This window comes from Gigantopelta aegis, chromosome 10 (assembly GCF_016097555.1).
Source record: "Gigantopelta aegis isolate Gae_Host chromosome 10, Gae_host_genome, whole genome shotgun sequence".
NCBI lineage: Eukaryota > Metazoa > Mollusca > Gastropoda > Neomphalida > Peltospiridae > Gigantopelta > Gigantopelta aegis.
The window spans coordinates 38,353,399-38,380,971 of record NC_054708.1 but is presented as its reverse complement, the minus strand read 5'-3'; the positions used below and the strand labels follow the sequence as shown (position 1 = coordinate 38,380,971).

Here is a 27,573-nt window from a genome sequence, read left to right as displayed (position 1 = left end):
GCATAACGTTGTTGTAATGTATTTCATTATATTACATGTAATTATACATGTAATTATACATATATAATTCTCGTCGTTTAAAAGTTATAAAACAATGTCGAAACTGTAAATGATTGATAGGACCACGCTTAATTTTGGTTCACTGCCACATATCCAGCTTGATCCGACCTCGTTTGAATATGTAATTTTTGCAAATGGCACGCTAGTTAGGTTACAGAGAAAAGCGTGTTTTGCAATCGAGTGAGTAGATGTACTAGTAATTTTCACTTGTACCCTGTTTTTGGGGGGGGGTTCACGCTTTGTAATCATACTGGAACAAATAAAATATTATCATGCAAGATTACTAATGCAAGATTACGAAATTAGCATTATCAAGTTCTTGTTCATATTTTTGTAAAAATAGCAGGGTTTGTCAACGGTGTTTTGTTTACGAAACTTTCCCATTAGGTAAAATGAAACTGAAAGCAACACAATCAACAATTATTTATTGTTTGAATTTAAGGGAGAATGGATCTCTTTATTATTATTAAATACAAACAATAGTTAACTGTAATTAAGATTGTGACTTTATTTTAACTGCGGCTTATTTAAAGGTGCGGTTTATGTACGAACAAAGGTCAGAACTTGGTCTAAAAACAAGGGGTGCAGTTTATACACCAGTGCGTGTAATAAGTCGGAAAATACGGTAGGTCGGTGGCCAAAGAAATGTAGGAAACTTCACACCTGAATTTTACTTGTAAGCATAGTTCTACAGCTGTTGGCGAAAATTAAATGGTTCCCTTGACAGTGTAAATGTATGACACATTTCCTTCATTCACAGTCAAAAATTATAAACTGAACATGAATCGGACAATTCCTTCTGTAAAAATGCACACAGCAGCTAGAGGAAATTGTATCGCTTATCAAAATTACCTTTAAAAAAATCACCCGATTCAAATAATAGTTAATAAACATTTGCATTCTTACATGACATAAGTATTAATGAAGTTTACACAAACAATACTACAGGCGTATTTAAAGCTAAAAAATCAAATTCAGTTATGTATTGTTAACCTTTAGACTACTGGATTAATTTTTGAAGAAAAAAACTATTTGAGTGGGTACAAGTTCATAATATTTTGACTCGCATATACTTAACTATTTTATAAATAATTAAAATAAAGTTCATATTTGAATCGGTAAGTATTATTTTTGTGGATTTTTCAAATTTTTATGATATTTTAAATCAGTTAATGTTGATTAAAATTAGGCAAAAAAATTTCAAAATGTTGTGTTTATTTATGGGCATTTGTGGCCAACTGTCCAGTATTTGTCCACTATTCCTAATAACAGTGGTTTTCCAACCAGAATTAAAAATAAAAAACCCACAAAAACAAAACAAACTACGATTCATATTCCAATATTTGGTGATTTTCGTTGTTGGAAAAACAATAAAATTTATCATCAATTTAGCTGTCATAATCAGCTATCAATCCTTAAAAATGACCACAATATGCTGCCATTGTTGTCAAGTGGAAATACTTGCCATTCATTCATCTTTCTCATCTATCACCCTCTGCCTACCATTCTCATTATCTCAATATAAAAAACTTTCCATTGAAAAACACCGGAAGCTGAGTTGTCTTCCGTTTCCTGTTAATAAATCGATTCCGGTGAGTGTCGTGTACAAAACGGCGGGAAATATGAATTGGAGAATGCACTGTATATCAAGCGGGTTCACATATGGAATCATTTGGAAATGACCAGTTTAAGCCAAGCAATCAGTGGAAGAACTATGCAACTGATTAAGTGAACACAAAGTACGACCATGACTGTACATCAATGTGTTGTTCTGTTACATCATTACCGACGGCGCACCAAGCATTGCGTAGACCGTACATCAGGTTCAGAAGGCAAGAGAGGATCATTATACTTTTAACAGATAAATAGTACATCTGTGTAAAACACAATAGTTTTAAGGTATATATTAGCCATACTACACAGGTGTCAAATAATACAATACATGTATATATTAGCCATACCACACAGGTGTCAAATAATACAACATATAACAGACATACTACATACAGGTAGGTGTCAAATAATACTATATATAATAGACATACTACATACAGGTAGGTGTCAAATAATACTATATATAAATTATTATAATAGACATACTACACATAGGTAGGTGTCAAATAATACTATATATAATAGACATACTACACACAGGTAGGTGTCAAATAATACTATATATAATAGACATACTACATACAGGTAGGTGTCAAATAATACTATATATTAGCCATACCATCGGTGTCAAATAATACTATATATTAGCCATACCATCGGTGTCAAATAATACTATATATTAGCCATACCACAGGTGTCAATTAATACAACCTTTTCCATTTCTGCACTTTGCCGTCTGAACTCGGGCGAGTCATACTCAGCCACTGCAAACAGAATGTCACGCTGTCGACTCTGTGCAGCTATTTCACCAACAAAACTGAATGGACTCAAGCGCCAAGCATCATTCCTGAAACAAACTCAACAATGTACACATTATAATCATGCTGCTTGCAGATACAAGCAAACCAAACTGTGTGTGTGTGTGTGCGTGTGCGTGTGTGTGCGTGTGTCCATGTGCATGTGTATGATATCTTGTTGGAGGAAGCTTGAAATTGTGACCAAAGTTATAAGAGCGAATTAAATCTGTAAAAAGTGTTAGAAATGTTTCTTCAATAACATTAGGTTAGACTATATTATATCAACAAAAATGTAGCAAAATCAGTCAGCTAAAGTAATGTCGGAAATAGAATAAAACTGATTTTCGTCGATTATTTCTTTTATATTAAACTGACAAGTAAATATTTGGTAAATACCTACATGTGTTTAATGATACTCTACCTAATTTAGCATTTACTTGTTTTGGCTCTCATTGATGTACAAGGTGGTGTTTACTCTTGAAATTAAAAGAAAGATGTCAATAAACAGATGATTTGTGCACTTTATTGGAACAGACTATAACAAATTTTGATTGTGTCAATTTCATTTCTGTTGCAATATGTGAGGGACCATCTCTGACAGTTTAATATGAAAGACATAATCGACGAAAATCAGTTTTATTCTATTTCCGACACTACTATAGTTTTCAGTTAGTTACAATAACTAATCAAAGAGATAATAAATTATCTGTACTCAATAAAAACTATTTTTTACTCTGTCATCTTGAGTGGTTCATTGACAGTTGTCTGAACTAAAGGCCGGAGGTCATATACTCCACTAACGAGAAAGGCACCTGCAAAACACAACAATGGTAGGGTTAATTGTTAATTTAAATACAGATGACAAGAAAAGATATATCTTACGGCAGTTAAATCCTGCCACTTAAAAATAGTTGTCACATTCATTGCATACATGTATCTTTTGTAGCCCTAATTCTTTGATGATGAAGAACAGCCTGCAGTTTTGATGGAGGTGTGTCATATAGGAGTTTGTGTTCACTCTTCATTTTTAACACTGAATATTCAGGGTTAAAAATTAAGAATGAACACAAAAAAATAATTATGATGTGTCATCACATTATAATTTTGATATTGATGAGTTAAGATTATATATGAGATAGATTATTTTGTAATTAATTATTAACAATACATGTTAAAATAGTGAATTATATTATTATATAGCACCATAAATTTACTCAGTGTTACTTACTGAACAAGAATACTGGTGCATGATACACCCGTCAGGAGTTGGATGGAAAACCATAGATATTAATGAATATGTTATGGGTATGATACAGTGACCTAGTAATTGTATCTGACACACCACCATTCCAAGTTGTTCCTACATGTGAGGTTTGATGCATATATATGCAAGATATGATCTGGACAAGGATTTACTGTTATGTGTAGTAGACCATCACAGTGACCTAGTAATAGTACATGTATGCTGCACACAGCTATCCCAAGTTGTTTCTACATGTGAGGTGTGATAGTCCTGTATGCATCTGTATGCAAGATATGGTCCGGACAAGGATTTACTATTATGTGCAGTAGACCATGAAAAGTAGGTTACAGTGACCTAGTAATAGTACGCGACACACTGCTATTCCAAGTTGTTCCTACATGTGAGGTTTGATAGCCTGTATGCATCTGTATGCAAGATATGGTCTGGACAAGTATTTACTGTTATGTACATCATGAAAAGTAGGTCACAGTGACCTAGTAATAACATGCAATATACCACCATCCCAAGTTTTTCCTACATGTGACGTTTGATGGTCCTGTATGCATCTGAATGCAACATATGGTCCAGACAAGAAAAAGTTAACAGATGGATGTACGGATGGACGGACGAACAACGCCATACCATAATACGACGTAATTATATATGGACGTATAAAAACTGGCTGTGGATGTGTTCCATCACAAAAGTAATTTTTCAGTAAATGATTACTTGCAAAACTGACCTTTAATAATTTCTGAATCGAAAGCGTCATCATCGGAGAATTCACAAGCCAACATGACTGCTGCAAGGTGGGCACCAGCGGAATGTCCACACAGATATACACCACTGAGGAGTGGAAAGAAGAGTTGTGTGAAAATACACCACCAAGTCCTTTACATAAAATGTTTACCAAAAAACTTTAAATCCGGATTTTCATAAAATCTGTAACAAGACAGAGATGCTCTGGAACTGATTTCAATAGTTGAACTGGTTTCAACTTCCCTGATCTGACACAGACTGTCTGCAACGTGTGTTTCCATAAAATGTTTCTTTGATCTGTGTCAGTCTGTGTTAGATGGTGATGCTTTACAGATTTTATGGAAACCAGCTTTTACTGTGATCTTATTTCATGTCAGTAGCACCTTACCATATATGATGTCACTAAACACATTTTAAATAAAAGCAAGGAAGATGGCTACAAAATTGCATATATAGACGCTTCGCCACGAGTGATTTTTAATATAGAAAATATCAATCTAATTAAAATTAGCTCCACTATTACATGTGAATCTAACAGCAGCCCGTTGGAGCTCATGTCCAGTTGACCTTTCATTCGACCAATCAAAACCTTACTTGCAAAATCATGCCAGTGATTTCAAAAGAATTTGAAAACATTCGGGATTATGCCGAGGGTATACGAAATGATTCGGGTGAATTACGAAGTATGCCGGAAATTTCAATATAAAATTTTATATAAAATTTGTTTCAAGATGAAAAAAAACTGTGATGGTATAGCCATAAAATCTTTTTATACCAGTATACAATACAGAGTTTATTACTGCACTTTCCCCTGTGTTTTCAATGTTGAAATAGACCAACAAGTTCGCCTATTGCATAAATAGTCTCGCCCAATATTTTTAGAATTTGTATGCTCCCGAATAACGTTATAAAAGGCGAAGTCTAATTGGTCGAACATATAATGTTATTTATAGATGAAATGTCACCTGGACATGGGAGTCCACGCAATGTTGTTAGATCTACTGGTACATGTGTATATACCAGTAGAGCTAATTTTAATCAGATTGAGAAAATATCAACTGAATCTAGGTAATCAATCGGTATTTGTGCAGAGACAAATAGGGCCTACCGATTAACTAGACGAGGTTGATATTTTACATATTAAAAAACACGAGTAGCGAATAAGTAACAAGAAACACATAACTTTCAATTTTGTTTCTTGTTACTTAAGTCATTAATAAACAAAACTGCAACACTCAGAAGTAACAAATTGTTACGGTGTATGAATACAGGGACATGTTGTCAATCAGCTGACAAACAATCTATTTTATAGTTATTTTTCTATGCTTTAAAGTGAGTTCTGAAACTAAAATTATATATATATGTTTTTTTAATATGGAAAATATCAACAATCTATGTTAATTGGTATTTAATTGTCAAAACTCTGCCGTAAAAAAATCTGATTAACTAGACGAGGTTGATACTTTACATATTAAAAAACACGAGTAGCAAATTCTATTTATCCTATAACACTTCTAAAATAACATTTAATTCAATTTTTAGTAAATCACAGTACTATGACATCATCACGATTTGCACAAATTAGTCTGACATCATGCATTTTAAGTAAATCTTTGAAAATGTTACACTTGTAAGCAAATTTAATAACCCATCCACAGTAACACCTTACCTAGAGACCTTGCAAATTTGCATACCATTATTAACCGGGTTAATACACTAAATTATCACATGGGTCTATGATATGGATATCATGTGTAAGTTATAGAATAAATATATTTATCATATAATATCTTACATTTTCAGTGCAATCAAAGTATGTGATTTTTTAAGAATTTGATAATTTTACTTTGCAAATCAGATGTAAATTAATCAAGGTCACGGCACTACGTTTATTGACATTTAAGCAAACGAACTAGGGTGACACTCTATAATTCATAGTCATCAAATAAAAACATTTCAATAGCAATTTTACATCAAAAGTTGTTCAGCGTTCAGAAAACAAAAAATGTTATTCACTAGTTTATTTTGATGCAAGGACATCCAAAATGAAGTCATTCATGTTTGACGTCATTTCCATTCAAAAATACACTGCACCACATATTCTTACATCATTTGAATATCTAGTAATGGCGGAGTGGAATTAAAGATGCATGTACAGTTTACAAAAATGCATTGTATTAAGCTTGAGATTATATGATAAAGAAATTATTACCCCTGTGTGTTTCGGTATCGTCAATATCATATATTAGGAATTTAAATTGTATTATGCAAGCCTAACACAATTCTAGCAAGTTATGGATTCACTATGTCAATGAAATGAACCACCGAACTAGGAATTACATGTATGTCACTGAAAAATAAACATGATTTCAATGTCACTGGTTTTTAAAACTTAAAACTTAACATTTTGTCTAAAAAGATTAAAAATAAAAACATACCAACCTGTATAAACAGCGCTTTTTGCTATATAGAACTTGTAACAATTTTAACAGGTGTCATGGTATTTTACTGTAGTGATTGTAATAATATAGCTAATTTGGAATTTGAATGGTGTCAGTATTCCAATGATGTCACTTGGCATTGTTTACAACAATAAAATGGGTACATGATATTTGTGTTTTCAGAATGCTGGAAAATTCCAGTGCTAAACTGCTATTGAAAATGTTTCGTTTGAGAATTACAGAAACATCTGACTGTGAAAATCTTATTATTGAAAAAATTGTACTATTTATGAAATATGAATTTGAAGTTAAATTCCGGTAAAATGTGTTATATTTATTATGTGCATAGTCAAATCAAGGATGTGAAAAGTGACATATCGATCTTAATGTTGTCTGCTTCTGGGCTCGTGTATCTACCATATCCTCATTTTTTGGTATTAATAACGCTAAACATTCTGCTTTTGATATTCGGAACCATTAATCATAACGATATACATGTAGCCAAAGGTGGACAATAGAGTATATTAAATTTATGCCTTGAATAACATTTTTAGGTAGCAAACATTATGTTTTTCTCTCTCTCATTTTATATTTTTATGACGACTGTTGATACTTTATGCATTCCAGTTTAGTTGTAGTTTTCATAAGTAAACCATTTTATATTTGTCTACATTTACCTGTATATAACAGCCCATGAGTGGCTGTTATATACAAGTTATATATTATCCATCATATAATGTCATTTGGGGAAGTGAGCAGATTCCCCATTATCCATTAAAAAAAATGGTTATGGATAATGTGAATAATTAAGAAATTGTGACACTCGTGTGTGAATTGTACTAATTTTACGGAACTTGTGTCAGGATTCTCGCTCAGGCAATACAACAATCCTGACACTCGTGCGTAAAATCAGTATGTGTCTGTCTCCTAAGGGAAACTTCTGCTCCTATGTAGCAGGATCTAACACTTCAATCCGAAACAAGATATGTTTAACCATATGGTAATAATTTCCCATTTATACTTCAGAAATGGTGTACACATTATTGACATTTCTGAGATATGTACACAGGGGTTTCCCCAGAGGCATATCATGTAGACACTATGCCTTAGGTGTGTAAGTAAGTGCTTTGGCATCAAGTAACCGCCTTAAATCAAATGACTGTACACTTTAATTGGCTATGTGACAATCAACTGTTAGGTGTGTAAGTAAGTGCTTTGGCATCAAGTAACGGCCTTAAATCAAATGACTGTACACTTTAATTGGCTATGTGACAATCAATTGTTAGGTGTGTAAGTAAGTGCTTTGGCATCAAGTAACGGCCTTAAATCAAATGACTGTACACTTTAATTGGCTATGTGACAATCAACTGTTAGGTGTGTAAGTAAGTGCTTTGGCATCAAGTAACGGCCTTAAATCAAATGACTGTACACTTTAATTGGCTATGTGACAATCAATTGTTAGGTGTGTAAGTAAGTGCTTTGGCATCAAGTAACGGCCTTAAATCAAATGACTGTATGCTTTAATTGGCTATGTGACAATCAACTGTTAGGTGTGAGGCCCTCAGCACCCTTCCGTTTAACAACAGGGACCCTTCTAGTCATTTAATAAAAGTTTAACAACAGGGACTATTTAGTTTTCAAAATCTTGATTAGTGATAAATCTAGTCAAATTGAACTTTAAATAAAGCCAAAATTAAAAAAGTGATGTTCTCTGTTGAGCAACTACTGTTTAATGTTTTAAAATTGTTTGGTGATCTCTTAAAATTGCATAGCAAATCGCAATGCGATACTGAGGAAAATGAAATTACGAAGGTTTCGTGAAAATAGTAAAAAATAAATTACCGCATTGAAGCATTTGCACTGAATTTACTTCTGCTTTAAGGTGACGGATCAACATTGGCACAACATTGCACCGACGTTAGCAAAATACTCAAGTTAGAAAAACAAATACCGGTCATTATATTTGGTATTCAAATTCAAAATGAAAGATTAGGCCATTATAAAAATTTTAAGAAGGAAATTTTAAAGAGAAAAAATTATATTAAAAAAATATATAATTATAATAAATTTAATTAATAATTCTGTATTTAAATAAATGAAAAAGAAATTTCAGCTTGTTTGGAAACAAAGAGGAAAAAAACACAAGCAAAATAAAGCAATAAAAAAATTAAATAAAATCTTATTAAGATCTCAATCGGTATCTTATCATTCCAGGGAACATTTTGTTTTCAAAATCTTGATTATATAGTGGTATTTCTTGTCTATTGAAAATTGATTATCAACTACTGTTTAATGTTTTTAAAATTGTGTAGCGATCTCAGATACTTGTGTAGCAAATCACGACGCGATACTGAACAAAATGTTACCTGCATTCTCATTACCTCTTCTCTCTCACTGTTTTCCTTTCTTATTTTATTTTTCAAGAAGCTAAACATCTCTTTATGAATGCTATATATTATATATTTGTTTAATTTAATATATTTGATGATGTTAAAAGCATATTGGAAGGCAGTGATTCAGTGCTCCACAAGCATGACATTGTCACTGATCTGGGGATAATAAAATTTATAATTAAAAACTATGATATTTATATTATCACTACTGGCATCTACAAAGTGATATTGAAAATTTCAGGCAGTCTGCTTGAAATTTTATTAGTAAGGTGTGTGGACATAATGCAAGATATTACTTAAATTAAATTAAATTTATTCTAAATCCTGTGACATATTCTAACAAATAGTATAAATCTATAATGTGTGATTTTAATATGTATGTTAAGAGCTGAACTATTAATATAACATCCATCTGTAACATATTTTAATGATACTTAATGCTGCTGTATATATGTATTACATATAGGTTGCCTATATTTGAATTCTTTGGACGCATAACAGCAAAGGATGTAATTGAGAGAATAATTACCCCTAATATTATGGTACAAAATATCTTGGTACGTATCAAAGTGTTACATCCCACTTGACATCACAAATGATCACCATCTGCATTCTTATACAACGATTTCTCAATTGTAAACATAATTATAATATTTGGGTAATAAATAGGATATTAGACTTGAAATATTTTTATTTGTTACTCATTAAGGCAAATAAAAATCATTTCACATGTGACATAAACTTGATAAGAAATGGACACTTGTTTAAGATCCTATAATAAACACTACACAGACATGAAATATCTATTGTTTGTTAGAAATTTGTTAGTATATGTTGTTCACAATAATTAAGTTTGCTAATAATTTAAGTTAAGCCATTAATTCAATGTTCAACTTAAAATTTCTTCAATGATGGTTCAAGCACGTAACCTGTGACATAATTCTACATCTAATAAGTTGAAAATATGTATTTAATATTTGCCATTTCTTATTTTCTGAAGATGCTGCCAAAAACAGCAACATAAAAGTGGCATGAGCGGAACTGTATCTTAGAAATTGGTTAAGACCTGCATAATTGGACTGAAATGGCAGCCGCAAAAGGAAGTGAGTTTTTGTCATCATATTTGACTATATATTTCAGTTTATAATTTTATTAGTCATGGGCTGGGGAGGAGAGGGCCTGGACATTTTTGGACCCCCTACCTACAAATTTTCAGTATTTTTTAATAATGATGAACATAGCAGACTGTATAAAGACCTCCCTCCCAACATTTAGAAAAACTTCAGGCTTACCCCCACCCATTTTAATAAGAAATAGCCCTATCTTTTTAAATATATTTAATGTGTAACACTGAATATGATAAAACAAATCAAGAACTACATGTAAGACACAATAAGTAATGTCCATCAGCATAGAATAAAATAAGAGAAAGCCTGTAGTTGTATATCACATCTGTATGTGGCAAGACATGTAATAGCTACATGTAGGTTATTTAGTTTTAGAATTATCAATAAGTAGTATCATGGGGCGGGATGTAGTCCAGTATATCACATCTGTATGTGACAAGACATGTAGTAGCTACATGTAGGTTATTTAGTTTTAGAATTATCAATAAGTAGTTTCATGGGGCGGGATGTAGTCCAGTATATCACATCTGTATGTGGCAAGACATGTAATAGCTACATGTAGGTTATTTAGTTTTAGAATTATCAATAAGTAGTTTCATGGGGCGGGATGTAGTCCAGTATATCACATCTGTATGTGACAAGACATGTAGTAGCTACATGTAGGTTATTTAGTTTTAGAATTATCAATAAGTAGTTTCATGGGGCGGGATGTAGTCCAGTATATCACATCTGTATGTGACAAGACATGTAGTAGCTACATGTAGGTTATTTAGTTTTAGAATTATCAATAAGTAGTTTCATGGGCGGGATGTAGTCCAGTATATCACATCTGTATGTGACAAGACATGTAGTAGCTACATGTAGGTTATTTAGTTTTAGAATTATCAATAAGTAGTTTCATGGGGCGGGATGTAGTCCAGTATATCACATCTGTATGTGGCAAGACATGTAATAGCTACATGTAGGTTATTTAGTTTTAGAATTATCAATAAGTAGTTTCATGGGGCGGGATGTAGTCCAGTATATCACATCTGTATGTGACAAGACATGTAGTAGCTACATGTAGGTTATTTAGTTTTAGAATTATCAATAAGTAGTTTCATGGGGCGGGATGTAGTCCAGTATATCACATCTGTATGTGACAAGACATGTAGTAGCTACATGTAGGTTATTTAGTTTTAGAATTATCAATAAGTAGTTTCATGGGGCGGGATGTAGTCCAGTATATCACATCTGTATGTGACAAGACATGTAGTAGCTACATGTAGGTTATTTAGTTTTAGAATTATCAATAAGTAGTTTCATGGGGCGGGATGTAGTCCAGTATATCACATCTGTATGTGACAAGACATGTAGTAGCTACATGTAGGTTATTTAGTTTTAGAATTATCAATAAGTAGTTTCATGGGGCGGGATGTAGTCCAGTATATCACATCTGTATGTGACAAGACATGTAGTAGCTACATGTAGGTTATTTAGTTTTAGAATTATCAATAAGTAGTTTCATGGGGCGGGATGTAGTCCAGTATATCACATCTGTATGTGGCAAGACATGTAGTAGCTACATGTAGGTTATTTAGTTTTAGAATTATCAATAAGTAGTTTCATGGGGCGGGATGTAGTCCAGTATATCACATCTGTATGTGGCAAGACATGTAATAGCTACATGTAGGTTATTTAGTTTTAGAATTATCAATAAGTAGTTTCATGGGGCGGGATGTAGTCCAGTATATCACATCTGTATGTGACAAGACATGTAGTAGCTACATGTAGGTTATTTAGTTTTAGAATTATCAATAAGTAGTTTCATGGGGCGGGATGTAGTCCAGTATATCACATCTGTATGTGACAAGACATGTAGTAGCTACATGTAGGTTATTTAGTTTTAGAATTATCAATTAGTAGTTTCATGGGGCGGGATGTAGTCCAGTATATCACATCTGTATGTGGCAAGACATGTAATAGCTACATGTAGGTTATTTAGTTTTAGAATTATCAATAAGTAGTTTCATGGGGCGGGATGTAGTCCAGTATATCACATCTGTATGTGACAAGACATGTAGTAGCTACATGTAGGTTATTTAGTTTTAGAATTATCAATAAGTAGTTTCATGGGGCGGGATGTAGTCCAGTATATCACATCTGTATGTGACAAGACATGTAGTAGCTACATGTAGGTTATTTAGTTTTAGAATTATCAATAAGTAGTTTCATGGGGCGGGATGTAGTCCAGTATATCACATCTGTATGTGGCAAGACATGTAATAGCTACATGTAGGTTATTTAGTTTTAGAATTATCAATAAGTAGTTTCATGGGGCGGGATGTAGTCCAGTATATCACATCTGTATGTGACAAGACATGTAGTAGCTACATGTAGGTTATTTAGTTTTAGAATTATCAATAAGTAGTTTCATGGGGCGGGATGTATAGTCCAGTATATCACATCTGTATGTGACAAGACATGTAATAGTTAGGTTATTTAGTTTTAGAATTATCAATAAGTAGTTTCATGGGGCGGGATGTAGTCCAGTATATCACATCTGTATGTGACAAGACATGTAATAGTTAGGTTATTTAGTTTTAGAATTATCAATAAGTAGTTTCATGGGGCGGGATGTAGTCCAGTATATCACATCTGTATGTGACAAGACATGTAATAGTTAGGTTATTTAGTTTTAGAATTATCAATAAGTAGTTTCATGGGGCGGGATGTAGTCCAGTATATCACATCTGTATGTGACAAGACATGTAGTAGCTACATGTAGGTTATTTAGTTTTAGAATTATCAATAAGTAGTTTCATGGGGCGGGCGGTTTGGGATCGATGCCCGTCGGGGCCCATTGGGCTATTTCTTGTTTCAGCCAATGCATCACGACTGGTATATCAACGACCATGGTATGTGATATCCTGCCTGTGGGATGGTGCATAATATATAAAAGATCACTTGCTACTAATGGATAAATATAGTGGGTTTCCTCTCCATATATGTCAAAATTACCAAATGTTTTACATTCAATAGCCGATGATTAATAAATCAATGTGCTCTAGTAGTGTTATTAAACAATTTTTTTTTATGTACTATCATTTTAATTCAAGGGAAACTTGAAATCCTTTTAGTATGACGTATATATCTTCTGCATTTGTCATTGCAGCACTTGAGGAGGAGAGGCAACATGCGAGGCCGTACCCATGGAGACATCGTTGGAATCCGAAAAAGATGATGAACAAGATTGATATGTAGTTTGATAATAAATGTTACAACTGTGCTTTTGTTATTCTTAATTACACTTGCCCATGTTGGCACAACATTAGGCCAACTAATTAACACTGTATGAAAATGTTGGCACAATGTTGGTACACGTACCATTGGTGCAATGTACCAACATTGAGCCAACATTGGGCCAACGGTATGTACAGCTTATGTTGGGCCAACCACAGTGTGCTATCTGGGAAATAAAGTTCAAATTCATATAAAACATGTTCTTAAGTTTTAAACTCATACCAACTGAAATAAAAAAATTGAAAAAAGAAATCCAGTATAAATAAAAATAAAAATGTTTCTTTACAAAATACCATTAAATTATACCGTATGTACCGAAGACAAAATGCAAGAACAGCCAAGGTATGCTGCTTGACTTGCACTGTCTCTAAAGTAAACAAATACTGTTATGTAGTAAAAAGAGAATAAAGAGAGAACGTACTGTGTGTGTTGTAGTATATAAACTAGTCTATCATGGCAGTCCTCTTTGTGGCGATATAAGAGGGATGAAATAAACTGGCGATGCAAGAGGTAAAATATCTATTTAAAGATTTCCTTGGGAGTGGCTGTCCTCCTACGGGAAAAGCAAACACACGTTTAATTTGGATATTGTAAATGCTATAGTAGTAGGCTACTAGTAAAATAAATATCGAAAGAAAAATAAATCTGTGAACCCCCCAAAAAAACATTTCACCAAAATATACCATGTACTTGGTTATCATATTACAAAGCATAAAAACATACTTATTGTTTATTACAGTAATATTTGGACGGTTATGTCATCATGTAAGTCTTGGTGTCACTTTAGATCTCATCTGTTCTTATTTCATGCAAATCTCTTAAACTTAAAACAATACCAACAATGGCAATCAATTAACTGACCTTTAGTCAAGAGAAAGCAGGAGGTGTGTGTTGAAAAAGCAGGAGATTTTGTCAAAAAGCAGGAGATTTTTTAAATTCACACAATTTGACCCAAAATCGCAAGATTTAAAAAAAAACATTATGACAATAAGTTATATGAATACTTTATAGTGTCATATATACTCAAGTCAGTGCGAGTCAAAACTACAAGATATACTTTGATTTTGTCCCAGAAGCTAATTAAATATGATTCCTTTTTACCATAACATTGAATAACTGTCAAATAGTAGCTCTACTAGATACTTAATGCATATCCTGGCCATTCCAATAAGCCGAAGACTTCTAGATTTTAATAATACATGCAGTGTCTTCAATACGTTTTGAGCTTTAGTTTTAGAAAGACCCAGCCCAAAGCAACAGAAGCTTATAGTCTGGCGCTGTCAAAATATAGTGCATGATCTATATCTTCTGCTGCCAGATCTGTAGTTCCCACCAGCACAGAAGCTGTGTGTTTTGTCACATTTGATTCAGTTTCAGTGTCTTTCTTTTTTAACTGGTACCTTACTCGCCAGACACTAAAATCGATGGTCGCCCAACGGACTACCTTTGTAAATTTCTTAGTCGCCCTTTACCAATAGCCTCTATTAGAAACATACTTATCTGCCCTTGATTTGCATAGCGCTAACTGGCCCCAATCAGCCACTAAATGACTTCCGGTGAGTTCATGCTCCAGTCGCTTACAACAAAGGCCCTTTGTTACTACTGAATTGTGGAGTAGTCATTGACTTGGTCTTTTATTTTTTGACGTAAATAAAGTTTTGCATTACTATTATTGTTTGTCAGAATGACTGACTCGTTAAAACGGCATCTTTATAAAGTTTTGACATTTGCAATTAATATGCATTTATTTGTGTGTATATATATATATCACTGTGTACGAACGTAAGGGTACATTAATTTGACTAAATGACTAGCTGCGATTTTCTGTATCGCTAGCTGCATTATTAACTACATGTGTACTACCTATGCAGTAGGCTAGTTAATAATGAAACTAACGATAAAGAAATTCACTTCCTTGCCTAACAATAAGGTTTCTACTGTCAGACTCGGTAATAAAGACAGTTTCGGGAGAAAACATGCACATATTTCTCAGTGGAATAAACACAGGTAACAAATCGTACATCACGTATATTAAATTTTATTGAATACTGACGATGCAAATATTAAATGCATTATTACCAATCATGTCTGGCTATAAAAACAATCAGACACCTAACATAACTTAGAAAATTTGTTTATAATTTTCATTATTATTCATACTTACCTAGTACTAGCACAACAACAATGCTATATGACCCTGAGTTATAATCTCCACTGCAGAATTATCTCCCCTTTCCGGATGTATAACCTACACCCACGCATGGGTAGACCGTATATCCTCGGTATCGATTCAAAGTCCGGAATGACTGAATAAAAAAAGATCTCCATCGAGGCGGGTGGGAGGTAACAGTTTGTTGTGCTAGTACTAGGTAAGTATGAATAAAAATGAAAATTAGAAGAAAAAAATTCTAATAGTCTTATTCAACTTACTGTACTACCACAACAACAATGCTATAAAAGATGTGATATCACACCGTTAAAGCACAAGAATTTAACATTAAAGAAAACAAGGACTTACTCATTCAACCAGTAGTGTTCGTCTCAAGTAATGATACAGTGAAAAGCAACCCACATCATACGAGGTATAAAATGTCAAAGTGACTTTTAAATTGAAGGACAACTCCAAAGTGGGAAAACCCGCACACCAAGTAATGGTAAAAGACACTCGACTGCCCCAGATAGTCAACCATCCACCCCTCACTCTCCAAACAGGAGGTGGAGAACTATCTCCCAGAAAGACTGCCGCTAGCGACCAGACGAAATAAGGGTCGCCCCCTACTCGTGGCCCTGCGCACCGAAACGACTTGCTGCCCTGCAATGACTGATTGAATCTGCCGAGTTCCGTCCGGACCAACAGCCATATCACGGTCAAACGTGTGTCGACTTTTCCAAAACCCCGCACTCATGACCGTGAAAATGTCCAAAGAATCATGGAAATTAAGGGAAGCAGAAATCGCCCGAATCTCATGAGGTCGAACGGAGAAATTCCGCAGAACATGGTCACCCGCCTTCTTATATGCCAGTTTGATGGTTGCAGCAATCCATCTCGACAAAGCATTCTTCGTAATGTCTCCCGGTTGGCGTGTGAAAGAGATAAACAGTCTCTTAGTATTTTGCCGGAGATTTCTAGTACGCTCCAAATAGAATTTCAAAGCCCGCACCAGACAAAGAAGTCTATCAGAATTATTCGCAGAAAGCGTACGAGATAAACACTGAATGATGGCCGGTTCTTAGCCACAAAAACAGGATCAGTACGTAACGTAACTGACCCATCCGTATTGTAATCCACCAAATCATGCAAAAAAGCATGAATTTCTCTAATACAACGGCAAGCTGCTAGTGAGACCAGAAACAAAGTTTTCCACGTCAAAGACTGGCGAAAAAACATTCCATTTAGGCAAAATGGAAGGCTTCTCAACCGTGTTTTGCAACAACTTAAGCAAGTCATGCAAAACGAGATTCGTTAAGAAATCTTGACGTCCACACTGCCTCAGAGTAGTGAAAATGGATGACCGGTGACTTCTCACTGTTTGAACCTTCAGCTGTCTTTCTTGGACAAGAGCCAGAAAGTACTCAGCTAAGTCATTAACAGTAGGCGACAAGGGATCCACGTCCCTCTCAGTCGCCCAACGAACCCAAGCGCGCCAGTGACACTGGTAGACCCTCTCCGTAGACTGGTGCTTTGAAGAGGAGACAAGCTCAGCAACCCGTTTAGAAAAGCCTCGGTTTCGAAGGGAAACCCCGACAACTGCCACGCGTGAAGTCAGAAAACCTCCGGCTTTGGATGCCACTCTGTCCGACGCAGTCTCTGACTGAGCAGATCTTAAAAGTGACAGGAGCGGAGGAAACCAGGCTTAAGCTGCCCAACTTGGGGCTACGAGTGTGACACGACAAGGTTTGCCAGAACCGTGCCAAGCAGAACTGGAGGGGGAAAGGCGTAAAAATCCAGTCCCGTCCAGTCCATGCTCAACGCATCGTACTCCAGTGCCAGTGGGTCTGGTACTGGCGATACAAACACTGGCAACTGACTGTTCAGGCGAGTGATAAACATATCAAGCTGAGAACTCCCCCACACTTGAAGAACAAGCGCGACGCACCGCTTCAATCTCCAACAGGTTGATGTGACGACTCCTCTCTGAAGGAGTCCACACCCCTGACAGATGTTGATCCAAAAGGTGTGCACCGAACCCCTCGAGGGAAGCATCGGTAAACAGGGCCAACTCTGGAGAAAGTGGGTGTAAAGGAACGGCCTGGGACATACACTTGTCCACTAGACACTCTTGGATCGGGAGAGCGAACCAAGGCCCCAATGGTATCACCAAATCCCAGTTGAGACCATCCCACACTCAGAACAAATGCCATTGAAGCGGTCTCTTGAACCGTCTAAACCGCACATTCAGCGCCGCCAGCGATTCAAGATGGCCTATCAACACATGGAGCATGTGCACCGACGCACTTTGCTCCACCAGAAGACGTTGTGTCAACGTCGTGAAATTGTGAAGTCGCGAATCTGTCGGAAGAACGGACGCCTCCACAAGGTTGAAAACCACCCACAGATAAGTGAAAACCTGCTTTGGCACTAATTCCGACTTGACCCAATTGGGAATAAACCCCAATTGGAGAATCATGTCGATCACAAACTCCACGCCCACGAGACATGCCGTCTGTGACGCCGCTGGAATTAACCAATCGTCCAGGTAATTGTGCATCTGTATACCCAACAGATGTACACGCCCCATCACTGCCTTTACTACCCGAGTAAAAGTGTGAGGGCGTGTGGCCAATCCGAACAGCAGAACTCGAAATTCGTAAGCTCTGCCGTCGTAAAGGAACTGCAAGTACTTCCAAAAATCCCGATACATGCAGGTAAGCGTCCTTCAAATCGATGGACGCCACCCATTCCCCCACCTGAAGCAAAGTGCGAACAGATTGAACCGTCTCCATCTTCATAGATGGAATAACGACGTAAGAATTCAGTGGCTTCAGGTTTAGAATTGGTCGCCACTCGCCATTCTTCTTCTGGGCGAAGAACAGATGGGAATAAAATCCAGGAGTGCCCAAATCTACCTCCTGGATGGCTTTCTTGTCGAGAAACTCGACAACTATCTTCTCCACAAGTACTTGTTTGTCGACAGATGGTACTGCAGGTAACCGGGGGAGGACATCAGTGGAGGGGGTGATGAAAACGGTATTTTGTATCCATTGCGGACAACCGACAAAACCCATGAGTCGAGATCTGGCAGTTCACGCTAACTTTGAACAAAATGGCGCAATCTGCCCCCCACAGGAAGATCTGCTAACGGAACCTCCATAAAATTGTCCCAAAAAGTAAGGTTACCCTTACTGAGTGACTACGAAAGTAGGTTTTAACCACACCCGTCACTCTCAGTCCAGCAAGCTGAGCGACGTGATGAGAAGCTTTAGAAACCGCCAACAAACAACACTTAGCCATCGGCGGAAGACCTGTGACTGCTTTATCTAGCCCAAATAGGAACAAACCTAAATGGTTATTGACTTGAAAAAGAAGTTTAGATAACCTCTCCTAAGTCTCTAAATCCGTGAGTGGCACACTGACATTAGGAGATGGGTGGCAGTCTGCCTTCACTCTAGCAGAAACGACCGCTGGATGTGAAAGGAAGGAAGCTCCCAATGTCTTATACGAAGACGTAGACAAAACCTTTGCAGCAAACAACAGTTTCCCGGTAGCTAACGCTGCCGGAAACTCTTCCACCACCACCCCTAAAATACGATTGCTACCCGCAATCAAAGCATCAATTTCCGCAAGAGATTCATGCACCTCGTGCGCTAACGGCAAGCCGAAATCCTACCGAGTCCATTGCTAAAGGTCGGTTTCCAAACGAAACACCCTTGTAAGACTGAACAGACGCCCTCGGACGACACGACCAACCCTCCACCAGAAGTCTGGTGAGACAAACGGCGCCGCAAAGCGGACTTCATTCTAGAGCTAATCGACCCCTCTACAGAAGGACCGATAACCCTGCCCCCATCAGCAAGATGGGAGTCGGAACTGAGAGACACAGTCATTCCTGCCATGACTGCACTCCCTCTGACTGATGCCCCCATTACAACCGTAACAGGCGCGGCCTCCACCGACAGAGGCAAAAGCAAATCCCCAGGTGGAACGGAGCCCAACCTAGAAGAAACCTTCCCTGCTTCAGCCGAAGCAGGGAGCAACAGCGCCCCCTCCGCGCCAAGCGGCGCTGCGGGTTTACTGGTATCACCATGAAGATGGCGAACAGACGAGGAGGCGCCCTTGCGCCTACCACTTGTCCACGAGCTCTTTGAACTGGACACCGATTTGCCAACTGATGGCAAATCGGTATGGAGCACGACCCCAGAGGTTGCCACTGTGCTCCGCCCGTCCCGTTCACGTCTAATCATCCTCTTACGCTCGGCGTCTTTTGACAGCTTCTTAGCCTTCCCCCACATGGAGGGGGACCAATTTACACAGATATGACACTGGCGTTCAAAACAACAAGAACGGCATGTCCGACATAACAAATGCTGATCAAACTGGGGCAGACATTTAAGACAACCCCCCTCAGCACACACAACCAACCAGTTGGAACCGAGAAAGCCGTGTCAGACATTAGACCACCTGTGTAAACCACCCAAAAGACCTCGTATGACAGAGTAAACACGACTGCAACGGAGGACTGCAGAATCAAAAAACGAGGATATATGGTCTACCCATGCGCGGGTGTAGGTTATACATCCGGCAAGGGGAGATAATTCTGCAGTGGAGGTTATAACTCAGGGTCGTATAGCATTGTTGTTGTGCTAGTACGGCAAGTTGAATAAGACTAATCTCATTTCTTTCCTTTCTCGAGACTCAATAGTGACCATACATACAGATTACGTTATGTACAGCCAATGGGAAGTCGTCTACTGTTCAGTGAGGATGGTGAGAACCAATCATATTTCATCCACCAGTAACTGTTTGTCACGGAAGTTATTGAGTGCCTGTTTGTTTTTCAGTTACGATCAGAGAATCATAATGGAACTTTACTTTGACGGGAAATAAACCCAATGTAAACACATTTAATTTATAATTTTTAAGATGATTGAAAAAGTAAAGACACAAACAGGGTTAAAAAATAAACAAAAAAACGTCTTCACAGCGATCATCTTGTGACTGTTATAGCAGGTTCAACCTGTGATTTTGGGTGAAAAATAGTGACCGCTGGCTGTTATGGACAGGTGACCATTATGTACAGGTTAAATAAGGAAGGAAATTCATTGGGGGGATTTATAGTGGCCATTATAGGCAGGTGACCATTATGTACAGGTGACCGTTAGACCAGGTTTGACTGTATATGTGTGTGTGTATGTGTATGTGCATGCGTCCCTCCCCTTCCACCTTCCTATGCCACTGGTATATGTACATAGATAAAACCTTTTTTTAAATGTGCGTGTTCGTCTGGGTTATGCATGTTTTTGGTTGTGTATGTGTACTGGTGTGTGTCTTGTTTTGTAGGCTATTGTTTATTTGGGGGCAGATTTGTTGTTGTTACTGGGATTTTCTGTTTTTGGGTGGGGAGGTAAAATTGTTGAAGGGGGTTTATTTTTAAAATATTAGATTTTTGTTTTGCCTGCCACTTACACTTATAATCATGTATACAACAATGTCTTCATTTTAACATGTTGGGCATCTATCTACCTTAAATAATCGGCATGCAAGACTGACATAAATATGTTTACACAAATATTTTGATGTAAACAAAACAAGTACTGTTACTATAGGTAGATGTTTTAGGTTAAATTATACATTTAGCTGCAAAATTTATACTTTATATGCAATGCATATAGGTCTAATTGATTTGCAGTAAACAAAATATTTAGTCAAACAGGCGCGTGTACAGGAAATTGTGTAGAGGAAGTCTAGACTGGCGTGTGGTGTTTTTAGGGGAGGGGTCGGGTCATGCGTCCCCGGAAATACATTGAAGAAAACCAAACAAACATAATATACCACGTGGGAAAGGGGACTGTTCTGATCGGAATATTCCATAATATAGTACGTCCCATCCTCCTACAAAAATGTTTTGTTGTTTTTGTAAATAATTTAAGTTTGGTTTGACGTAAAAATAAAAATAAAAGTGTTTTGGAAATAACAAAAATATACTATTTTTGTGTGTAATTTAGAAAACAAGCAGTTCAGAAATAAATAACTTGTAGTAAATTCCATAGTATGCAAAAAAATGTGTTCCCCTTGGGACGCACTATAAACATATGTTTCTATTATCTATTACAACTGTGTTACTGTCACACATAATTCATTAAAACTGCAGGTGTGTTTGTATGTTTAAATGAAATTATGATAATTAATGTGAGGCGAGACTGCAGCTTTGAAAAAAAAAAAAACCCAAAACAATCAGGGTGTATGACAGCTCGCTAGATTCATCTCCTATATTTAACATATACATGGTCAGTTATAACAAAAAGCAATTTCATCAACTGAATTTTTTCCTGTATCATTCTTTATTTTTAAAGCATAAATGTAGGTGGGGACATTTATGATGCCAGGGACTGGCATGCATAAATCTCAGCAGAAGATTCACAAACAACTGTGGTCATATCAGCCATTCTGCTGTAACCGGAATGTGCCGGAAGTGGTTAGTGATTAGGGGACATACAATGTAACTCTGCCTATTTTTTCTCGCAAATTTCTAATAGAGGCTATAAAGGTTGGCATGGGCAACCGGGCAACTGCTAATTTTCAACCCTTTACTAATTGTCATAGACAACAAAGCTGGCACTTGCATTTGCATTAAACTAATAGTAAAAATGTAAGTTCCTCAAAAATATCCTGGGGAAAGGTCTGCATAATATGGTACACTAAATATGTACTAACCTTGACTGTCTTTCCTTGGCTAGCTTCAAAACAAAACGAATCGCTTGCTTGATTTCAGAAACAATTTTATCCATGGTTACTGAAACGAGATCTTTTCACAATTTGTTAATGTTCCTTTGTAGTAAAAATTAGCTTGACATAATTGTTTTCCCTCCACCCCTACTTTACCTGATCTCAACGCCGTTGCACACATAGCTAACACGCCATAGCAACCGGCAACACAACAGGCGTCATTAGTCCTGCAGCAATAGACTAAAAGAGAGCCTTAGTTTTTGAGTAACCGGGGCTGAAGTATAACATTTGTCACTATGGCTGAAATTAATCTCTAGGGTGTGGAGTTCATGAAAATATAAGATGATATTTTCTAAAGTTGGTGCAAACAAGATGGCTGCTATTTTTCAAAAATGGCCACCAGTCATTATAAAAAGTGTATACCTTCAGAACTACAGCACTTAGAAATGTGATCTGGGTGTTACAATAGATGTGTATGTGCTCAATGAGTTCAGTAAAACTGTTTCTAATACTATCAGATATTGGGTTGACTAATGGCTGACTAAAAGGACAGTAATTATGGTATAAAAATCTAAAAATATTTATAACATGATTTAGGAAAACCTATTTTTATGTCAAATGTTAGTTTTAGATGTTGCCAAGTTTAGTTAGCATGTTACTGCAAACAGTAAATTGTATAAAATAATAGATCAAGATACCGACACACACATGTATGTCTTACTATTGATCAATGGTTCTCTAGTAAAAAAAGCGTTGTAATTATACACCTATCAGCATCCACAAACGCTTAACCACTATAGCCTGAATAAATACATGCATGGATGAATTAGTGAGTGAATGAGTGAGTATGTTAATTACTATTACCTGTGGATCTAACAGCACCTCGTTGGAGCTCATGTCCAGTTGACCTTTCATTTGACCAATCAAAACCTTACTTGCAAAATCATGATTCAGATGAATTACGAAGTATGCCGGAAAATAATTTCAATATAAAATTGTATATAAAATTTGTTTCAAGACAAAAAAAACAAAAACAAAACGTGATGGTATTGCCATAAAATCTGTTTATACTAGAATACAATCCAGAGTTTATTACTGCACTTTTCCCCCTGTTTTTTAATGTTGAAATAGACCAACAAGTTAACCTATTGCATAAATAGTCACGCCCGATATTTTTAGAATTTGTATGCTCCCGAATAACGCTATAAAAGGCGAAGTGTAATTGGTCGATATTTGAATTTTTATTTATAGATGAAATGTCATCTGGACATGGGAGTTCACGCAATGCTGTTAGATCTACTGGTAGACCAATAGAGCTAATTTTAATCAGAATCATTGAATATTTCCTGTGGTCTCAGGTTGGTAACGACTAAAACTGTTCAAATTTCTTCATTATTATGCAGTATACTTAGTGTTTCCCATGACCCTAGAAAGAGCTCAGAGTGTTGTATGCAGTTATAGGCAGAAATCATATTACAGTGCTGAATAAGATCTAACTTGTTTATATCAGGTACATGTATGACTGGAACATGTTCATTCAATGCATGTGAGAAGATATACAAGTATTTTCTTTACTGTAACTATACTCGTATTACGACAATACAGAAGCAATACGAGAACATCACTGCTTATTATAATGTGTTGTGTTCTCTTTCCTGAAGCGTACACTTTGCATGCAGCATAATTCAGCACAATTGACTTCACAACTGCCATATTTTGTAATATTTACTTGTCTTGTCCTGGTCTGAGACACAACATCTTCATGCCGTTCAGACTGATACCTAGACATTTTACAATGTACTCTGTATAGACATATGTGGGCTTTGCCTAAGATTATAATTGGAGTGAACGAAATATTATTATATCTCCTCATACATGTATATGGAAACAATATAATATGAAGAAAGTTGACCAGTTACAGTTAATTGCAAACTTGGGAACACAAGGGATACTGTTTTAGGAAGAAAAGTTGGCGGCCACCAAATATTGGAACCTTGAATTAAAATGCATATTGCGATTCGCTGAACAATCTTCAATATCAGATTGCCAGTAAAGTTGCATTTTCACAAAGTTTTCAAATTTTGTTCACTGACAAATCATGCACATAAACGAAATGTATAATAATTCCACTTTCTGGAACAAACATAGTTTTTTTTAAAATGGCTTACTAGAATATTGACAAACCATATGCATCACAAAAACATTTTATGGTTTTTGCAGGAATAGCATCTTGTCATGAGTCACATGGTTTTGTCCCATCAGTTACACTAGAAAAGTAAGCAGTATTAAAAGTGAAAGAACTATTTCTCTCAAAACTGATTTTAATGCAGAATTGCAATATATAGCTAGTAAAAGGGTTGTATACAAAAATCTGCCTTTCAAGCTGAGATAGTGATTACAACTTGAGTACACTCAGCCAAAAGACGTGGTCCGTAAACGTCCCATATGTCTTCTGGACAAGACAAATCAAGTTACCATAAGGTTTTATAATTTTCAGGAAGACAAATACTTCCTATTTAATGTGAGAGACCACACCATTATTTATATAACAAAAAATTAATTTTCTCCTACACTTTGGGAATTATTGATCAAATTTTCTCCTACACTTTGGGAATTATTGATCAAATGTCCCGTAAGTCACAATGGAATTGACCAACTAAGCTAACCAAAATGAAGACACCTTTAACCTACATAGCAGTGATGACTCTACCGGCTGGTGACATCGTAAGACGTCATCACACCCAAACATGAGTTTGTAAATGCTGCCAAGAGTTGTTTTGAAGAGAAAAATGTTTTATTGGTATATATGGTACTCAAGCTAATGAACTAAGTTTGGTGTTACTCAGAATTGCTGAACAACCTGATACGAAAGTGACTGCCCATTTCTTGTGCTTCAAAGTGATCATGTTTTGACAATGGATAACCATGGAGAACATAAATGAACCAGATGATTATGTTGTATGTGAAGATGATAGTGATATGAAGCTGTCAGTGTATCAGATAATAACTAGTAACAAATAATTCTATGTGAAAAATAAAGGCATGACAGGGAAAGAAATTTCACTAAGGTATCATTTTTCGTGGAATTGCCCTTTAGTTACCCTGAACTCCCACCCCCCCCCCCCCCCTCCCACCCCGTTTTGATTCGCTGTAACAACGCTACGTGTCACAAGAAATAGGACTGGTTCTATTCCGTTTTACATGCGTTGCCAGTGGCTGCGCCACTTCCAGTAACGTTTTGTGGCATGACTTTGGTCTCGCACATGAGGCTACACCACAAAATCTTGTTACTTTGCTGTTGTCTGGTCTGTTGCTGGGGCGTGTCGTGTATGTGTGCAACGGCCTTTAAATTACCGATAAACAGTGGCTGGAATTTCCACTTGTATTGCTAACTGAAGAATATACATGTAGGTTAAAAGCATGAGTGGATGTGCTCAAATCCCTCAAACAGTTAATTTTTTAGAAACTAAAAATTTTACTATTATAAAATTGACCTTTATCCAACAGCTTGCAGGGTTTCTGCCAGTGGGTAAAATGGGTATGGCACCATACCCAAATTTCTTTATCATTATTGTATGATTTTCTTAAGCCTATAACCCTAAATGTAACCCATTTTCTTTATGGAGGAGGCCCCCCATAGACCCTGTTGACTGTGGTTGCATTCAATTCCATAGTGCCATACCCAAAAATTTCTTTCTGGCAGAAACACTGGCTTGGGGTTCCCCTCCGATTTTATGTGTGTAACTAAAAACAACAAAATGTCATGCTATGTTTTACCTGCAGGTGCAAGATCGTAGCCAACAATTACCACCGTTGATCCAGCTTTGGCAAGAGGAGGAGCCAAAAAGCTGGATTTTGCACGTCTGCAAAAACAAAGATTCTCAAAATGAGAAATTTTTTTCACAATAAACTGCTCTCCAACCTTTATTGTTCATTACATTTTACCCACATTTTGTCCAGACAGAAATCCTGAAAAAAAAACACCCATTACAATGACACAGATTCCACATACTAGATGATAACTATCATTCACTGTATACTTTCTGTTAATACCTACCTACACAAGATAGGGTATATTGCTTCTCCTCTTTGTAGCTTTTGCAATTTAGAACTAGGCACAATTATTCATATGTTTTGGGAATGTACTCTAGTCAACTCTATTTGGACAGAAATTAAAAACTGGATTCAAATAAAAACCGGTACAATTATTAATTTTAACAAAGAAAAAAACAATTTCGCTTTAAAACTAGAAACAACGATCCTGTTAATGCAACACTTAAACACTTAATATTTAAAAGTCATTTGAATGCTTATGTGCCTGATTTAAACTGGATCCAAAAGGAGTTGTCAGATTATTATTATATTACTAAGACAACTGCCTTTTCCACTTGTAAATTTGACTCATTTATAAAATTTTGGTCAATTTGTCATAATCTGTTTGAGCAACAGTCTTAAGATGAACTTGCAGGTCTTGGGGCTAGCTCTGGCAACCACCAAACTAACGTACTGGGAATATAAAAACCTAAATGACAAATATTATTTTAAATTGGCAAAATAATTTTATGATACACAGGTAATTGATTTTTTGTGGGGAAAATAACTGGGTTACAAATAATTTGGAGAAATTATTTGCTTGCCCAGAGCTAGTTCCATTCCTGCATACAAGTACCTTAATGTTTCACAAAGGAAAATTAATAATTTATTATTATAAAAAAGTTTGAAGGCCTACTTAGTTTTTATTTGCCTATGTGAGTTATATTTATATAGAACTGACAAGAATGGTAGTACATTGTTGATACTAAGGTTAATATTGGTGATAATTATATGTATGCATATATTTAGAATATGTATCTTTAATACTGCTGTCTTATCAAGTTTTTTGTTATTCCAAATGTGGATATCATGTACTGAAAAAAAAAGAATAAATAATAATAAAAACCCCAATAACTATGTCACATGCAGTGTTCGAGATT

General features: G+C 36.1%; 1 protein-coding gene across 1 annotated transcript in view; it reads right to left on the bottom strand.

Annotated features, from left to right (window-relative positions):
• LOC121382768 (kynurenine formamidase-like) overlaps window positions 1-27,573 on the bottom strand; it is a 91,190-nt gene that overhangs the window by 20,395 nt on the left and 43,222 nt on the right. Inside the window, exons 6-10 of the mRNA XM_041512352.1 lie at window positions 26,378-26,463; window positions 22,589-22,667; window positions 4,457-4,560; window positions 3,205-3,283; window positions 2,386-2,521 (exon numbers count right to left, since the gene is read on the bottom strand). Coding sequence (XP_041368286.1) covers window positions 2,386-2,521; window positions 3,205-3,283; window positions 4,457-4,560; window positions 22,589-22,667; window positions 26,378-26,463 — 484 coding nt within the window. The remainder of the gene's footprint in view (window positions 1-2,385; window positions 2,522-3,204; window positions 3,284-4,456; window positions 4,561-22,588; window positions 22,668-26,377; window positions 26,464-27,573) is intronic.